The sequence below is a fragment of the Ursus arctos genome, unplaced genomic scaffold, assembly GCF_023065955.2.
Source record: "Ursus arctos isolate Adak ecotype North America unplaced genomic scaffold, UrsArc2.0 scaffold_4, whole genome shotgun sequence".
NCBI lineage: Eukaryota > Metazoa > Chordata > Mammalia > Carnivora > Ursidae > Ursus > Ursus arctos.
Window position 1 is genome coordinate 30,775,165 of NW_026623056.1, and position 18,717 is coordinate 30,793,881.

The following is an 18,717-nucleotide window of genomic DNA, read 5'->3' on the forward strand; positions in this document are numbered from 1 at the left end:
CAAGCCCAGCCTCCCTCCATCTAGCGGCTTTCACTCACTGGGACTGGGACAGGCTCATTTCCTTTACAACCAGGATTCTTTAACCCGACAACTACATTGTTGAATATTTGGGGTGTTATTCAAAAGCACTCTACCTGCTTTAATCTACTCAATCCTCAAAACAAGGCCATCAGGTAGGTACTATTTCGTCCATTTCACAGATGAAACAGAAGCTCAGAGAGGTAAGGTCAGTAGCAAACATTTCCTGGGCTTTGAACCCAAGCAGTCAGTGTCCAGACCTCTTAACCCCCAAGCTGCAGCCCAGAAGAGCAATTTATACGCTCATTCAGCTAGATTCATTTTTTAAGGAGAGAAAAGCAATGCATTTGGTGGTGTGGAGGTCCCTCTCCCAGGACCCTGAGAGCTCTCGAGCACATGGAAATGGCCAGAGCATGTTTTAAGGCACAGAGTAAGAACCTGAGGAAGGCAGGGCTCCAGCAAATGCAGGAGGAGAGTGGCCCCTGCCCAGGCACTCCCTGCCGTCCCTTGGGTGTCCCACTTGCCGGCCCCTCCCAGGCAGCCTGAGTAGACTTTTCCAGCTTGTCCAACCCCACTCCATTCTTTGCTTCTGTCTTCCAAGGCACAGCTAGCTCTTCCAACCCACAAATTCCTGCTAACGTCCTCGTGTTGGTGAGCAGTATTACCTTCCCCGGATCCCTCTCCAGGAATATATTCACTGGGGAGAAAGTGCCTTCATCAGAGGACATCTATTAAGATAGGAGTTTCAGGCACAAAAGCAGGTCAGTTGGGGGACTGTTTGTCAAATATGGGACCCTGTCACTTCTTTAAATCACACTCATAGCTGACTGTCTACTCGGCAAGGCATGAGTCCTCATTTTGGAGGATATGATCACTCTTACAGATTTCCCACTGTGATATAATAAAAAAAATAAGTATTTGATCTTTGTCCCTGATTCTGGGCTCAGAGTTTCAAGAACCCTGGACTCTCCTGAATGATGAGAGTGTCTTTTGTAAGGGAATGAGATGATTCTTGAGGGTTCTGGTGTTCAATAGTTTCGGAATGGAGGCCGGTCTCCAAAAACACCAAGCCATGATTAGGGGATTGGAACTTTTGGCCTCACCCCCTGGCCTCTGGGGACCTCAATCACAAACAGTTGTGCCTACACAACAAAACCTTCATAAAACCCCCTAAATAACCGGATTTGGGGATTTCCAGGTTGGTGAATACACCTAGGTGTGGGAAGGGTGGTGTAGCTGGGAGGGCGTGGAAGCTCCGTGCCCCCCTCCCGCACACCTTCCCCTTTGCAGCTCTTCCATTTGGCTGCTCCTGAGATGTATCCCTTATAATAAACTGGAAAACGTAAGACAAGTGTTTTCTGGAATTCTGTGAGTCGTTGTAGGGTACTGTCAAACCTGAGAAAGGGGTTTTGTGAATGCCTGAGTGTACGAAGGGGGGTCAGAAGTGCAGGCGGCCCCTGGGACCTGTGGGGGGAGGCTTGTGGGACTGAGCCCTTTAATTTGTGGGATCCAACGCTAGCTTTACAGGGAGATAGTATTAGAACTGGAGAATCGGCTGGTGTCAGAAAAGACCTCAGACCTACCCGGGCTCCGCCTTGACTCATGTCAGGTAGATGGTGCATTATAGCAAGTAGAACGAGGTCGGGGAAAGTGAAAGATAATTTACACAGCACTTCATGCAACTTTTCACGTTCATTGTCCTGATCCTCACAACCGCCCAAAAGAAAGCCATTACCATACTCCTGCCTCGTTAGTAAAACCTAGAACCATCTTACAGATAAGAGAAACAAAGCTCTTACAGATCAGGTGGTGTGCCCACCATCCCTCAGTTAGTGGTGGATCCTGGACTGTTAGGACCCAGGCCTGCGTTCCGTTTAACAGTCAGGAAGAGACAGGTGGGATGGTGGGAGGAAGGACCATTTCCCACAGCCACAAAGTCATACCCCCTGTGTCCGCTCTCCCAGGGAATCATCCTCTTTCCTAAGGGCTCACCGCTTACTCCTCCCGTAGGTCCTATTATAGTATTCTCGGCCCTCTAATCTGCTAGAGGTGACCATACCTAGTAGAGCACATTGATTTTCCACAGCTGGTCCGGCACCTTCTAAAATTGCTTTTGAGACCCCTAAATAAGACATGTTAGTGGTAAAAAGCATTAGTTGAAATTCAGTGCATGATTATAGCTTTTGTACATTTTGTTCAGCTCATCCCTTTGTGCATAATTCATTGATGCCCCCCACAGAAAAACCCACCTTTTCTACTGCAACCTTCATCAGTAGCTGAATAATACACACTCTGAGCTACAGTGTGACGGCGCTGGGTTAGGGCTGCCTCCACCACTTACTGCTCACGTGGCCCTAGTCGGCTCCTCAGCTATTATACAGAGGCTAACACAGTACTTCCCTCACAGGGTTATTTGAACATTACAAGAGCCAATGGGTAAAAGATACTTAGTACAGAATCTGGCCCACGGAAAGCACTGACTAATTATTAGTTACTTTATCGTTATAAAGATCAATATATCCTCTATCTATCTATCATCATTTACCTGCCTCTGTTTCCTTTATTATGTGTGTGTGTATTATGAATTGTCTCTTTTTTAAAAAATTCCTTTTTGTGTGTTTGTTTTAGTCTCTGACTTTGCAATAATGGAGATTTTCCTCAAGTATCCGATGATCTTCACCAGTCCTTTCATATTTAAAGTGAGTTTGGGAGCACCGTGTAAAGGTGGCTTGCTGGCCAGTTGGCTTTAGTGTAAGGAAAACAGGCAGTAAATACTAGACTTGAAGGCAGTCGGTTTCTCTCCAGAAGGATCCTCCACTCTCCTATCTTGGAGGGCATAAACCCGTCTGCCGTTCTGGGAGTCCCGCAGGGACAGGGGCTGGGCACTCACTGTTTAGTACAGAAACTTGCACTCGAACACTGTCTAGCTCCCATCTTCATCTCACCTGTGCCTGCCGCTCTAAGTCCAGAATCTCTCTGGTTGCTTTCTCTACACAGCAAACCTCCCATCTCTGGCCAGGGAAGAGCAAGGGAAGTTATTGGTGCATTGGATGGATGGAGGATAGAATAAAAGGGGCTAAGTGCTACTCACACAGAATTGCATCCGATTCTGTTTTCATCTCTTTACTTGTCCCCTGCCTTCCCAGGTACCTGCTGCCTCCCACTCTTGTGTCTCTAGGGGCTACTGTTCTCTCTTGCATATACTAAATTTTCACCACTGGCTAGTGCTTCTTGTATTCTAAAAATACACTGCTGTCTCTTGTTCATTATTGGTTTCCCTCCAGCTCTCTTTTTCCTTGTGGGTTTACGTTCTTTTCTTTCCTTTACTGTGGTTTTAATGGAATCTTAAAAGAAGGCAGGGACAAATGCATATGTTCAATCTGTCACATTTTACCTAACTGAACGCTCTTTACGTCTGCATTTTGCAGGACCGATACACTGGACAGATATTCTATGCACTCACCTCCTACGTAGTAAGTTCCAAAATATTTTGCAGTTTAGAAAATATTTAAACTTCTATTTCTATTTATGTTTTATCTTACCCTTTTAAGATTTAATACTTTATAATAAAAATATATTAACATAAGAGTATATGTATGCAAGTTACACACAAATAGACAGGTGGGGAGGGTGTGCTCAAAGGGGCTCCATCAATGGAGGTGCTCAGACATTCCAGCAAAAATCAAGAAAAAGGGGTTGAATTTCATTTCTGGGTCAGTGTAACATAAGGAAGATGACAAGAAGTGAGATATGAGTGCCATTGAGTTACATATAAAGGGAAATAAAAATAAAACAAACTTATTAAATTATAAGTGTGGAATTTTGATAGTTCCGAGCTAGAAAGGGGATGAGAGCTAACATACACTAAGTCCAACGCATGGGTTACGCCTCATCTTTACATTGCTGTGCCCCGTCTTACCCTCCTCTGGGAAATCAACATTTGACAGGCAGAGAAACTGAGGCTCAGAGGGGATATGTGGTTGTTCCAAGGCCACGCAATGGTAAGTGGCATCGCTGGGACTCAAACCCAGGTCTTTCTGATTCCAGGGCCTACATATGTTCTGCGACACTATCCGCCTACTCAGGCAACATTAGCCACAGTTTCCCTCCCACACGTGAGTCATGTTAATAGTCACAATCACATACTTTGCTTAAATAAAGTACCTGATTTCAGATTAAATGTCCTTGTTGTTGAGTTTACAATCACATCTGCCTTTTCTTTGGTGATATCTCCAGCAGCAATCTGGAAAGTAATTGCACCAATTTTCATTTCATATGAAATGAACCCAGGGTTGGAGACAGGCCTGAAGGTACCTGAAAAGAAAGAAACCAAATGAAAGAGTAGCTGGAGAAAGAGCAGGAAGAATGGGGCCCTGTCCTCTTCCCAGTCCTCTTTCTTTCCACCTACATAAACGCTAAGAGTACCATGCCCGGTTGGGCTTTCTTTTTTAAGGAAATTTAAAAATAAAGCTTTGTGGCAGCAGGAGATCCATGTCTCAGTTAAATAGGATGAGGCAGAAACACCTGACTGGACCAGCTGCTTGTCTGTAAACATTGCTGTAGCGTCATGAGAAAGACACGAGGAAGGACAGAGGGCAAAGTGCTCCCTCAGGTCATGCTGATGTCTCTGGGAGACTTTTTTCAAGCTTTTCTGAAGTATGACAAATAAAAATGGCAAATATTTAAGGTGTACAATGTGACATCTTCACATTCACATATATTGTGAAATGATGATCCAATTGAGCTAATGGCACACCCATCGCCTCACATAGTTACCATTGGGGGGGTGTATGCGTGTGCATGTGGGAGCGGTGAGAACACCTGCGATCTACTCTCTTAGTAAGCTTCAAGAATACATTATTATTAACTATAGCCCCGTGCTGTACATTCGGTCTCCAGAGTTTATTCATCTTATGACAGAAAGTTTGTACCTCCAGGTGATTCTTTTATTTCCATTTTACAGAAAAGGGAAATGGTCTCAGTGTGTAGGTCATTTGTCCAATTACTTTTTGGGAAGATTTATTTCATTCATTTATTTGAGAGAGCGAGCGTGTACACACGTTGGAGTGGGAGGCAGTGGAGGCAGAGGGAGAGGACCTCAAGTAGACTGCACACCAGCGTGGAGCCTAACACGGGGCTTGACCTCACAACCCTGAGATCATGACCTGAGCTGAAATTAGGAGTCAGGCGCTCAACCAACTGAGCCACCCAGGCGCCCCTGTCCAATGTTAAATAACAGCTCACTAACTTCAGATAGGACCTTTTCCTGTTGCTTCACGTCTCTCTGGGGTAGCAATGCCCAGGCCACTCCGAGGAAACCACCCTTACCATGTTGGCATATGTTACTGCCCACTCTGAGGCTTTATAACTTAGCGGTGCCATTTCTACTCATCCCTTAAGCTCACTCAATCTCCTTTTCCACATGATGCAGTGGCAACAGACCACCTACCCAGGAGGCCGCTGTATAGATTAAATCATATCTATATAAAAGCAGTCAGTGAAGTTTAGTGTGCCATCACATTTTAGTTATCTGTGTACGTGGGTGTGGTTCTTCAAGACCTTTACTGGATGGTTCCTTCAGAGTTGGGGGGGCACACAGGTCCAGGAGGCTATGGGGGGGGCACTGCTCTCAGCTACCCACACCTCCGTGGAATGAACTCTGGGCAAGATGCTGACTGCCCGTGGTCAACATGGTGGACAGGCTCCAGCATGGTCACGTCTCCAGAGGCTCAGCTTCTTGATCACATCCCTGTGAGCCAACAGCAGCGCCTCAGACGCAGCCTGTCCAGGGAGCCCCCTCCATGTACTCGGCCCACAGCAGCCCCGGGTAGGCCTTCCACTTATTACTGCAGGTGAGGCATGCATGGGGATGATTAAGGAAGGTGCAGGGCGGTCGCCAGTCCCACCCCTGGCCACCGCCTCACTCCTCCATCCTCAGGTCTCTTTCATTATCATTATCTTAGAAACTCTGGCCTCGTTATCAGATTTGGTTCACATCTGGTATGGTACACGCTGGCTAGCTAGCTGTGCAAGCACACCCTGAATGCCCCTGTTAATCACTATCTTGAGAATGTAGAGATCCTGTCCTCCCTCTATGTTCCCATCAAGCAGAACGTGCAGAAGGGTGTGTTGTTCAGTGTTTGATGTCGGGGCTGGGTGTGGGGGGGTGACCAACCCTGTATGTCTCTCTTATGATGAAGACTGTCCAAGCGGCAGGCCTTGATCTCCTCGGAAACGCTGGCCATGCAAGGATGGGAGGGGCTGATGATAGTTGCTATGATATCAAAACTTGCTGCATGCAGATCCTGGCAGCAGAGGTTTATCCAATCGGCCACTCCCGGACTCTCTGTACCTAAGTTCCCCTAATAAACCTGTATCTCAATCAGTGTCTCTGGGTCTTGTCTTTGGCCTCACCGGACCATGACCTACCCTAGGCTTAGAGTCCGCTGGGGTGCGGCTGCACAACACCCATATAATTTTTTCTTTGTGTGCTCGGACAATGGAACATGCTCAAACACCCCCCTCATCACTGATTTGTGCCTCGTGTGAATTCGCTGTGTCTCCTTCTACTGGACTTCAGCTACCACTGAAGAGCCACTAAGCAGAGGGAAATATTTTCTCAGCAGAACAACTTTCCCAGAACTTGGTTACCTCCAGCCATGAGAATCCTGTCCTGGTTGGGATTTCCACACAACTGTTTAGTGAATTCAGCTACAATTGCCTGGAAATAGAAAGAAAAAGGGTACTGACTACAACAACGTTCTGTAAATATATTAATCCAATTCTTTGGAGTAATGATCACCAGACATCAATTAGGAACAAGGGTTCTCCCTAGATTTCCTCTTACCCAGAGACCTTTTAATTCTGGGATTGCAGTTTAACCTAGGAATTTTCTCAATAAATACCAGTGCTGATTGACTTTATTTTGTGGAAAAACCACCATTCTACCCCAGATGCTTGAGAATAACTAAGAACTTCGAAAAGAACATCATATTTGCTATCTTTTTAAAGTGCTAATGTTAGGGGCGCCTGGGTGGCGCAGTCGTTAAGCGTCTGCCTTCGGCTCAGGGCGTGATCCCAGTGTTCTGGGATTGAGCCCCACATCGGGCTCTTCCGCTGGGAGCCTGCCTCTTCCTCTCCCACTCCCCTTGCTTGTGTTCCCTCTCTCGCTGGCTGTCTCTCTCTGTCAAATAAATAAATAAAATCTTCAAAAGAAAAAAAAAGTGCTAATGTTAGTAATTTGTAGCAATAGCTCTTAAAGTCAGGTACCAAAAAGGTAATAATAACTACTTCTGCAACCAGGTTTCAGGCATGCTAGTGCTAGACACCACGCGAAACACTTCAAACACATCCTCTCTTAATTCTCACATCGACTTTCAAGAGGTGTTATTGCCACATTCACTTGACATACGATGAAACTGAAATTCAGAGAGGTGGCCTCCCTTAACCTTTAAATGGCAAAATCGAAATTCAAACCTAGCTGTAACTTTCTTCTTTGTACTTTTATATTGTTTGCATTTCTGTTATAACTATGCACAATTTATATAAAAATTAATATAACTTCTCAAGAATGAGAACCAGATTTTGGTACTGAGACTGGGCCAACCAGCTCAAGGACTGCCACTTTACCAGGGCGGCGTAGGTGGCTCAGCACTTCGTACATGTGCTTTGACTGCCTCTCTTCTAGTGAATACTGTACTGCTATTTCTAGCTTTAGACCCTCATAGCTTGAGACTGGCTGTATTCTATCCAAAAAACCCCTACATTCTTGACGTTTCTCTTATCTGATCTTTTCCCTATGAACAGAGCCATGGCTTAGCCTTCATTCAGTCAGTCTGAGCCATTTTTATGCCAATAACTTTCTGCTTCTTCCTAAGAATTTATTAAGTACAAATTATCTTGTCTCTTGCTAAACTGTCTAGGAAGGACTGTATGAGTTATCAGCATTATCTCATTAAGTCATAGGACAACCCCCTTCAACAACCAACACTTATGGACAGGGAGGTGAAAACATTATTATTTACAGATCCACAAAGACATCTGGGTGCACTTCGGTTCACTTGTCAGAATGATTAGAAGAGATATGTAACCATACCTGCTGGATTTCATTATCACCTGGATGTACCAGTAAGTAAACTTTTTGTAAGGTTTTCTGCCAGACACTGCTACTAAATTTGAGTACTTCCGAAAGGATTAGTTCAGCAAAAACAGCTTTGGGAAACCTCAACTTTCCTGTTCCAATCATGGGAAATGTGATTGATGAAAAAGATAACTCTTCTACAGTTGTCAAACATTTCTTGATTATATTCGCCATGACCTGAAATGTACAAAACACATTCAGCTAAGTTAGGGCTTAAGCTGGTGGGAAGCAGAAAGAGCTCTGGCTCCAGCAACTGTGACTAGGTTTCCTCAGCTATTCTTGGCTTTGTCTGGGTCGGGGAGTCAGAAAGGGAAAACAAGAGGGGAGAGGATGTTCCAGAGATTCCAATAGTATGGGAATGGCTACATAAACAATGGTGTCTTGTTGCCAGTAAAAGCAACGTTTATACAGAATTTCTAACGACCTGGGGAAATGTTTATGTTAAGTAAAAAAAATAAAATAAAGGCAGGATTAAAAAATGTTTGGAAGGGAATCTCAACTAAGAAATAAGTATGCATAAGATTGACTTGAAGGGAACACAATAAAATGTGAACTACATTTATCTCCAGGTGACTGGATTATAACTTTTATTTTAGTCTTTGTATTTTCTGTATTTTCTGCAATATACATGTATTACTTTCATATTCTGAAAAAAAGAAAGTTAGGAGTAGAGGTGAGAAGTCATCAAAAGAAGAGCAACAACCCTTCATTCTTCACCACAGCTCTGGCTGTATCTCTTTGTTATACTGAAGGATTATTACACTAATCTTCAGATATCGTTCCTGGAAAACCCCAAGGGTTGCTCCTACTTTCAAGGGTCAATTATTCGGAAATAACTGGTAGCTATGATGGACTGTTTATGGAATGTAATAAAGAGTTCAATAAATAGACAAAGTTCTCAACCTTGGCCAAAAAATTTGTGTTGTGGAAGCTGATGTACGCTTCATAGGTTGCTTAGCAACATCCCTGGCCTCCACTTCCTAGTTATCAGTAACTGTTGTAATAAGCCAAATGTCCCCTGGGGAATAAATTCACTCTGCTTGAGAACCACAGATCTCCACCGTGCCGGAAGATCACCAAAGCTACCGAAGAAGTAGAGAGCTAAGGATTTTCTCTACCTGCTGAGAAGACCCGGCTCCATTATCCCAGGCTGGTGCCACGGCATGGAAGACAGCTTGGCAGTTCAGATTGCAGCCACTTGTCATGAATACGGTACCTACTTCCACCACTGTTCCCTGCTTCATGGCATGTAACTCTTCCTGGAGCTGTGGACCAGCTTTCTGCAGAAGAGCCTGAGATAGTTGTCCTTTTCCAAGTTGAAGATTCATGGAAACAGTGCTGACAATGACATCGACCTTAAGGGAAACAGCAACAATTTGTTAGAGATTGAATCAATAATTAATAAGCACCTATGACTTGCCAAGTACTGTGGAGTAATGCATAAGATATGTTTTGTCTATCATATTGACCTGTCAGCTCTACCCTCAAGAGGCTTACAATCTGTTGCTACCATAATGAGCTGAGCTCCAAAACTTAGAAATTAGGGAAATACATCACCCACTACTGTCAAGTCAACATGTGATGAGTCAGAGTAGGGCTATGAAAATGAGCAAACCAGAGACCACAAAGAAGGAGAGTCAGAATGAAAGGTAGAAGCAGAAAGAAGAAGACAGTGAGACAGAGGGAGACAAAAACACAGGAGACAAAAACACAGAACTTAGAGAGATCTTGGAAGAGAGAAAGAGCTGCATTTAGACTGGCAGGCACTGAAAAGTAATTGTTCTGACTTTATTAACATACCTAAAGAAAGAATGGGTCCGTCTGAAGAGGGGGTGGGGTCTGGTTAGCCCTGAAGAGCTAGACAAAGGAAGGTCATTGAGGTGAAGGTAGGCAATGTCCCCTCAAGCCTGTCTAGGGGTATCAAGAGTTCTCCAATGCCTGCTGAGGCCATCCCTTTGGTGAGATGAGGTCATGACCCGATGCCAATAGATATTAAATATTCAATTCATCCAATTCCATTTATTCTGAATTCAGATTCAGACTCGGAGGGGAGAATGTTTTGATCGTGTGGATTTTGAGTATTCTGGTTCCTTGGGGAGCACTTCCTCACCGTAAATTAAAAGGTGTCTATGTCTTTGGGCCACACAATAGTTTCATTTCTCACTCTCATGGGTCTACCTCAATCTTATATGAGGTTAGTTAACATAAACTAATCTCAGGACCTGAGAAGCTCCCTGCAGGGACAAAGGTCAGTGAGCCTGCCAAAAAAACAAGATCCGGCCCATCTTCACCTCACTCCCTGCTTATTGATTCCTACACAGTTGGGGGAAGTAACATATGAACATGTAAAACAGTAAAATATTCTTAATGTTTAAATCAGTTCAAGATAATCAAAAGAAACTCTGTGTTGAAAATACAATTAGTAATTGCTATAGAATTTCAAAAAAGGCAGGAATCCTTTAGACTGGACTGGTTAGTAAAGTCTTTATGAAGAGGATAAGGGAAGAAGCTGGGGCAGGGAGAAAGAAGGCAGTAAGCATTCCGGGTGGGTGAATATTTGAGAAAACACACAGAATTGAGAAAGGTCGGAAAGTAGTCCAATATAGAGAAGGGAGAGGGCTAATGGGGAGCGGCAGGGCTGGAAACAGATTTGCGGCCAGACCATGGAGGACTCTGAGAGCGCACACATTTTTGGACTTTCTGCTACAGGCAGCAGGGTGCACCTGATAAACGCATCAAACAGCTATGGAGAGGACACACTGGAGGGTGAGAGAGGTGACCGGGGTGCTGAAGGAAGAGCTGACGGTGGGAATGAAGAGGAAAGGGCATACACAAGAGAGGGTGCAAGGAGGCTGGGAAACTAGTTGGATAGGGAAAGAACTCCGGGAAGAAAGAGTTAGAGGACTTCAAAGTTTATATGGTGCTATCCAATGGTGAGAACAGGTACCCTGACAGGGTTGACAAGAGTTTAATAATCCACTTCACAGACTATGTAGTGAAAAGACCTGTTTCCTCGTTTATAAGATGAGGGTGTGGAATATCTATCTCAACTAGATTGTACCACTAACTGGGTGAGGTGAAATTTAAAGTGGTCTGTCGTCGGGCACCTGGGTGGCTCAGCTGGTTAAGCGGCTGCCTTTGGTTCAGGTCATGAGCCCAGGTCCTGGGATCAAGTCCCACATCGGGCTCCCTACTCCCGCTCCCTCTGCTCCCCCCCACCCCACTCATTCTTTCTCTTTCTCAAATAAATAAATAAATAAAATCTTTAAAAATAAATAAATAAAAGTAGTCTGTCATAAGTGGATAACAAGGATAGCCATCATTTTTTGAGTTTTCACTGTGCCAGGGAGGTGCTAAGTGCTCTATGTGGATTATTTTATTTAAACCTCACAACAACCCTAATATTGTCATCATCCATAGTTATAGATAAAGACACTGAGTCACAGGGGGATGTTGACCAAGATGAATGGCTGGGCAGTGATAGAGTGGGATTTGAACCCTGCCAGAACTAGCTTTGGAGTTGGTCTGCATAACCACTACACTATGTCTACTCCTCGACTGACAAAGAAACTTACTGTAATTCTATGTTACCCAGTTCTTTTCTAGTCTGAGTATGCTCACCAAGCAATCTCATAGTAGGCAGCTACAGAGCTCTCTATTACCCATAACCCCAGCAATTAGCTTCCCTGTTGCAAATTAAATAATTACGATTCCAGTTTTATAAATAAGTCTTTTGAGTTTGATTAGTGCCAGTTTAAGTCTGGGTAAAATTATAAGATTCAACTTCTCAACTTGAAGATCTGAGAACAAGGTCCCGAAACCATGTGACAAAGGCGTGTAAGGACTCTAGCTACTCTAGAGAACAAGAAGAAAGTGGCTGGCTGCCGCCCTGCTGCCATCTCATTAGCTGCACAAAAGCAAAGAATATTTCCAGTGGCTCATAAGCCATGAGTCTCCAAATCTCTCAGAAGAATTCTCTTTCCATTAATCTTGAGTGTATGCCATCTGAAGATAAATATCAAGTGTCAAAATGGTGGAAACTACAGAATTCTGAAGAAGAATCCAAATCAGTAATTTTCAGCCCTAGCTGCTTATGAGAATCACCTGGAATTCTTTCAAAAATGGACCCCCCCAGACCACATACCTGACCAATTAAAATCAGAATTTTTTTTTTTTTTAGGTTTTATTTATTTATTTGACGGAGATAGAGACAGCCAGCGAGAGAGGGAACACAAGCAGGGGGAGTGGGAGGGGAAGAAGCAGGCTCCCAGCGGAAGAGCCTGATGTGGGGCTCGATCCCAGAACGCCGGGATCACGCCCTGAGCCGAAGGCAGACGCTTAACGACTGTACCACCCAGGCACCCCTAGAATCAGAATTTCTAGGTGTGGGGCCTGGGCAGCTCTATTTTTAAAAGTTTCCCAGATGGTTCTGACATGCAGCCAGGACTGAGAATCATGGATGTCGACTATAGATAGAATATAGGGCCTGCATCTCCTGCTAACTGGTGATTCCAAGGGGGAAAAGCAATAAAGTAGAGGCAGGCAAAAGCCGAGCTGAGCTTTTTGGACCTGCTTTGGTAATCTTTCTCCTTTCCCATTCCGCCTGTGTCTCAGAGAGTGCTCAGACAGGAGTGACGGGGTATTTTTGTGAAGGGTGATATTATAAAGTAATGTGCATATCTCCTCCCCATAAATGCTAATTGGAACAGAACTGGGTTGAAAGTAGGTCAAGATAAGTTACAGAGAAATAGAAGAGGTAGATGTGCACACCTGTGTTTGTGGTCAACTTGATCTCTTCACATAAGAACATGGGGAATACGGGGATGGCTAAGGATAGCCCTGCTTGAGCCTCGGGTGTGTTTAGCTCCTCAAATTTATATGATCTTAATCTTTGACCTTAAATCACAGAACCAGCGAATTAGACCCCATTGTCTCTTGTCGGATTGGCTAAATAGCACCACTTACCTGGAGATCAGTAACATCTCCACTTATCAACATGAGATTTAGACCTTCTTTGGTTTGGGTTGAGGCTATCATGTTTCCGTTTGAAAGACAATGTTTCCAACTGACTTGGTCTTTTGACTGTGGAGAAAATAGTAAAAGTAATGACTAGGCAATGCTATTTGGAGACTTTCCTCTTAGGAGTCCAAACAGAAAATAACTATTAGATTCCACACCTCTCTATCTCAACTCATAAGCCAACCCTAAGATTCAAAAGCAAATAATTTATTATCAATTTTTTGGTTATCAACTGTATTTAACACTCCAACTGCCAGTGAGCTCTTTTACTTATTCCCCCAAGAATTCTAGCTTAGCAGACCATGTTCATACCCCCGGCTCTTACTATTTAAGGACTGTCTGGTCATATTTCAGTTGTATTTCCTTTTTTTTTTCTTTTTCTTTTTCTTTTTCTTTTCCTTTTTTTTTTTTTTTTTTTAGAATGAGAGAGAGAGAGAGAAAGGAGAGGCAGAAGGAGAAGAAGAGAGAGAATCTTAAGATCTTAAGCAGACTCCAGGTTTAGCACTAAGCCTGACTTGGGGCTGGATCCCATCACCCTGAGATCATGACCTAAGCTGAAATCAGGAGGCTGACACTCAACCAACTGAGCCACCCAGGTGCCCCTCCAACTGTATTTCTTGTCTGAGGACTGTCTGTAGTGCCGAAGTCTGCTTTGTTTGCAGCAGGTATAGCCGAGAGGAATTGCAGGTAAATTAAGCAGCCGCCCACCCCCTCAAGCCCTCATCCAAGGATTGACAGGAGTTCGTTTAAAACCACCTAGCAACCTTGCCTCCAAGTTAAGACTCACTCTGAGTTTCCCCAGTGGGATTAAGCAGTAACTGATTTGGTAACACACCCTATCAGTATCTTTCACTTCCCTTATTTAGATCATTTGCACTTGACTCCTGTCTCAGGTTCTCTTCTGGGGGAACCCAAACTAAGACACAACCCTCAGTTCGCCACATAATGCATTTGTAGTTTGACTACTAAACAGCCAAAGAGTTTTAGAATTTAAAGGATCATCACAGATCATCTGGTACAGAAACTTCATTCTCCTGAAAAAACAAAACAAAACAGAGAAAAAAAAAACCCAGTGTACAAAGAGATGAAACCACTTATTCAAAATCAAACTAGTAGCTGATGAAGGTACAATCCTTTAATCTGCTCTTCAGAGACTCTACGAAGAGGAGCTGATCTACCACTTACCAATGGTAAAAACGTGGCACAAATCACCTCCCCATCCCCATATACCTCGTCATCCACTCCTGTGACAGACATTAATTGGTATCAACACTCTTTTTCAACCAGTCCAGATAGATAGAGTTTCAGAGTCCTGCTCAACACAGAGCTCCAGGCAACAACTATGGTTTGGTCAGAAGTAACCCATGAAATGAAATGTATTTTTCATGACTGATCTAACTCAAAAAGGTTATGAATTTTCTTTGCTTAAAACAATGTTAGAGAATTTTCCATACTCTACTTTACATAACAAATAGAAAACCCCAGAAGGACTGGGAATGGGCTTCTTGAGCAGTCCTTTTTGCTTGCTCACTACATTCTTTATACTCTCCTGCATGTACTCTGGTATGTTTGGTGCAAGCATTATTAATGACCTCCCATCTTGAGAATTGCTTGGGTATAGACTCTTTCAAAGCACTGATATGAAGACTAGAAAACCTTCTAGAAGAACCAGCCACATTCTCTGTCAAATTTTGGTGTTTTCTTTTTCAATGTTATGGTTGGTGTCTTTAACTGCTGTAAATTCTTTTCATATCCTTCAGACAACCTGTTATTATGACCACCTCCTTGAATATATCAGACTCAATTGAAATCCTATCATCCTCTATGCTGTTTTTTTTATGTCTTCTCATACCATTGGCTTCACATTCAATTTGGTGACTTGATATTTAGAAATAATATGGCAGAAATTTTTAGAAATGTCCTCATTCCAGGTTTTGATGACATTGATCTTTGTTCTTCCTTGAGTTCGGTGGCCACGATCCTAATGTTACCTCTAGCCCCTTACAGCTGACTTGGGGCCATGTTACCTCACAGTGACACCTTCCCCATTTATAATTTTTCCTTTCAATCAGGTGATGCTTCTTCTGCAAGATTTTCCATATGAGAGGATCCAGAGTCACCAGATACAGTGCTGGCAACTTTCTCAGGGGCTTCTCCTTTCCATACAAGGCTATGCCCAAAGTCACATAATAGGGAAACACAGAGATGGGCCTTTCACTGAAGACATGCTCTTTGGCCAAGTAGGTGTCCACCACTAAAAAATAAAAAGCAAAAGGTAGGTATTCAGACAAAATCTTTGGCATAAAAAGAAATCCTGATACTAATGAGACTTTGAAATATAGTATGTCTACCTAAAATAGTATCACTGTCAGGCAGCTCAATGAAAGATGTGATATTCATGAATGAAATGGAGCTAATCCTCACCTAAAGGAATAGATCTGTTCCATTAATGTTTACTTTGCAGTGAAGGTTTGTACAATTAATCTGATTTTCCCATTGACTTTCATTATAATATTGGACAGGTGATTTTTTTTTCTGAAAAAAAAAAAAACCTGGCTCTTAAAGATTTAAAAAATACACACAATAATGCATGAGTAATTAAAAATGCACGGTTAGGGGGCACCTGTATGGCTCAGTCAGTTAAGTGTCTGCCTTTGGCTCAGGTTATGATCCCAGGGGCCTGAGATCAAGGCTTCTATTGGCTCCCTGCTCAGCAGGGAGTCTGCTTCTTCTCCCCACCCCCCAAATAAATAAATAAAATCTTTAAAAAAAAAAAAAAGGAACTGTTAGAAGTAAATAAAATATTGGGGCGCCTGGGTGGCTCAGCTGGTTGAACATCCAACTCTTAACTTTGGCTCAGGTCATGATCTCAGGGTCGTGAGATTGAGCCCTGCGATTGGCTCTGCGTTCAGCAAGGAGTCTGCTTGAGATTCTTTCCCTCTGCCCCTCCCCCTGCATGGTTGCTCTCTCTCTCTCAAAATAAATAAATAAATCTTTTTAAAAAAGAAGTAAATACAATACTATTCTTTAATGAATAGTTATAATAGTCAAAAACATCAAAAACAATTGTGTGCTGTAATAAAAAAAAAAAGTAATAAAATTAGGTCTGATTCCCTAGAAGCAGAGCCTGAGATGAGGATTCATGTGCAACTGCATTATTAAAGCTGTACCCTCAGGAAAAACATGTAGAAGTGAGAGATAAAGACAGAGAGTGTGGTTTAAGTAAAACTTGGTTTCTGCCTGATCCTGCTGGAGTACATAAATTGCATCATGGTGTTGTCCCAATCTTGAGACAAAGAGCTGGGTTTTTATACCTCCATACCAGTCAGGTATTTATCTATGGGTCATCCTGGTTGGGTGATGAGTGTAAACTCCCAGGCACCTCCAGCCTCCAGACCTTTAGTCTCCAAGGCAATCCCTCTGGAGAAGGTTGCAAGTGTGAGTCCTTCACAGCAATATATATATATAGCCACTGGACCATGAGTGAACCTAATAAGTTAAAGAGACATCTGGAGAAGCACCAAAGGAAAGGAAAAGCACTAAGGGAGGTCCAAAGTAACTGCACAAGTTTGGGAGGAAGAGAATGTGCCTTAGCAGCTAAGTCATACAAAAATATCTAAGGGATTTTGATTGATCATAAACTCTGTATAACAATCAACAGTGATGTACTTGTATTTAAGAAGAAAAAAAAAACAGTCACCAAACGTTAGGAAGAACATGGAGCAACAAGAACTCTCTTTCATTGCTAGTGGGAATGCAACATGGTACAGCCACTTTGGAAGACAGTCTGGCAGTTTCTTACAAAACTAAACATACTCTTACCATATGATCCAGCATTTGTGATATTTACCTAAATGAGCTGAAAACTTATATCCACATGTCCACACAAACCTGCACATGAGTGTTTATAGCAGCAGTATAGCTTTGTTCATAATTGCCCAAACTTGGAAGCAACCAAGATGCCCTTCAATAAATGAATGGATAAATAACGGACATGATGCCTCCATAAAATAGAATATTATTCAGAGAAAAAGAAATGAGCTCTCAAGCTACCACAAGACATGGAAGTAATATAATGCCTATTGCTAAGCAAAGAAGCGCATCTGAAAGGCTACATATTATACAATTCCAACTCCATGACGTCTTAGAAAAGGCAAAACTCCGGAGACGGTAAAAATATCAGTGGCTGCCTGCAGTTTAGAGGAGGAAGGGCGGGATGAGTAGGTGGAGCACAGGGTTTTCAGGGCCCTGAAATTATCCCGTATAAAACTGTTATTGAGGACACATGACATTGTGTATTTGTCAAAACCCAGAGAATCATCCAACACAAAGAGTGAACTCTAATACGATGGACTTTCATTAATAATAATGTAGCGATACCTTTTTATCAATTGTAACAAAGGTGTCACTAATGCAAGATGTTAGTATTAGGGAAAACTGTTTGGGGGTAGGAGGAATTCTCCTTACTTTCTGTTTAGTTGTTCTGTAAGTCTAAAACTCTAAAAATAAAGTCCATTCATTTAAAAATGGGTACTGATGAGATCTGGGTCTATAAGAAGAAAAACATAGTAACAAGAATAGGTATGGTGAATAATAACCCTATCCTACTTTTCACTGGCAAAAACAGGCAATGCCTGGGGTACTGTATTTTGTTCAAAGTGCCAAACTTCCCAAAGAGATTATGAAAACTAGCTATGGTGTTCAGAAGAGGGAAACTGATGCTGTAAAAGGACTCAAAACCATATCACATGAGGATATAGAAAAGGAACTGAATATATTTAACTTGCAGAAGTACAGGTAATAGGTAGGATGGAATGCAGGGAGCCACACATAATAGTTATCCTTCAACATCTGAAGGACTACCTTCTAGGGAAATATAAAGGATTTATTTCTACAACTCTAAAAGGAAGAGCAAGGGTAGTCAGTAAAACATATTTGGGCTTCATACATTGCTAATTTTTTTTTTTTTTTTTTTTTTTTTTTTTTTTTTTTTTTGGTGATTAGAACTGTCTTAAGGTGGAATGAGCGAACTTGGGGAACAGTGAGTTTGCAGCGAAGCAGAAGATGGACAAACACTTAGTGGTCTGCTTTTACATCTGCTACTTATTTTTGCGTTTTAAGCAGCACAGGAGGATTTTTTTTCTAAATGAAATTCATGAGCCTATTTTCAAATGCGTGTTACCCAGTAGAAGTAGGTTATTACAGTACTTTTATGTCAGAAGTCATAACAATATCAAAATGAGGGGACATTGAACCATTCAAGCACCATTTAATAATAACACTTTACCCTGGAGCAGCTGAGACACATAGCCATCTAAAGCACAATTCATATCTTATTTCTCATCAAATTAGTAACTTGTGGTTTCCATTCTTTCTTATTTTGATCATTATAATATCTCTACTGATTGAATACCTGTTATGTGTCAGTGAACAAATATTATCCCACTTAATTTAATTTTCACAGTGACTCTGTGAGATAGATTTTTATCTCCACTTTCGAAATGAGGAAACCGAGAATAAGGAAGTAATGTTGCCATTGC

General features: G+C 42.5%; 1 protein-coding gene across 1 annotated transcript in view; it reads right to left on the minus strand.

Annotated features, from left to right (window-relative positions):
* PARP15 (poly(ADP-ribose) polymerase family member 15) overlaps positions 1-18,717 on the minus strand; it is a 47,510-nt gene that overhangs the window by 14,244 nt on the left and 14,549 nt on the right. The window contains exons 3-8 of the mRNA XM_044384743.3: positions 13,124-13,240; positions 9,277-9,513; positions 8,114-8,335; positions 6,670-6,739; positions 4,183-4,332; positions 2,078-2,140 (exon numbers count right to left, since the gene is read on the minus strand). Of these exons, the coding sequence (XP_044240678.3) occupies positions 2,078-2,140; positions 4,183-4,332; positions 6,670-6,739; positions 8,114-8,335; positions 9,277-9,513; positions 13,124-13,240 (859 nt within the window). The remainder of the gene's footprint in view (positions 1-2,077; positions 2,141-4,182; positions 4,333-6,669; positions 6,740-8,113; positions 8,336-9,276; positions 9,514-13,123; positions 13,241-18,717) is intronic.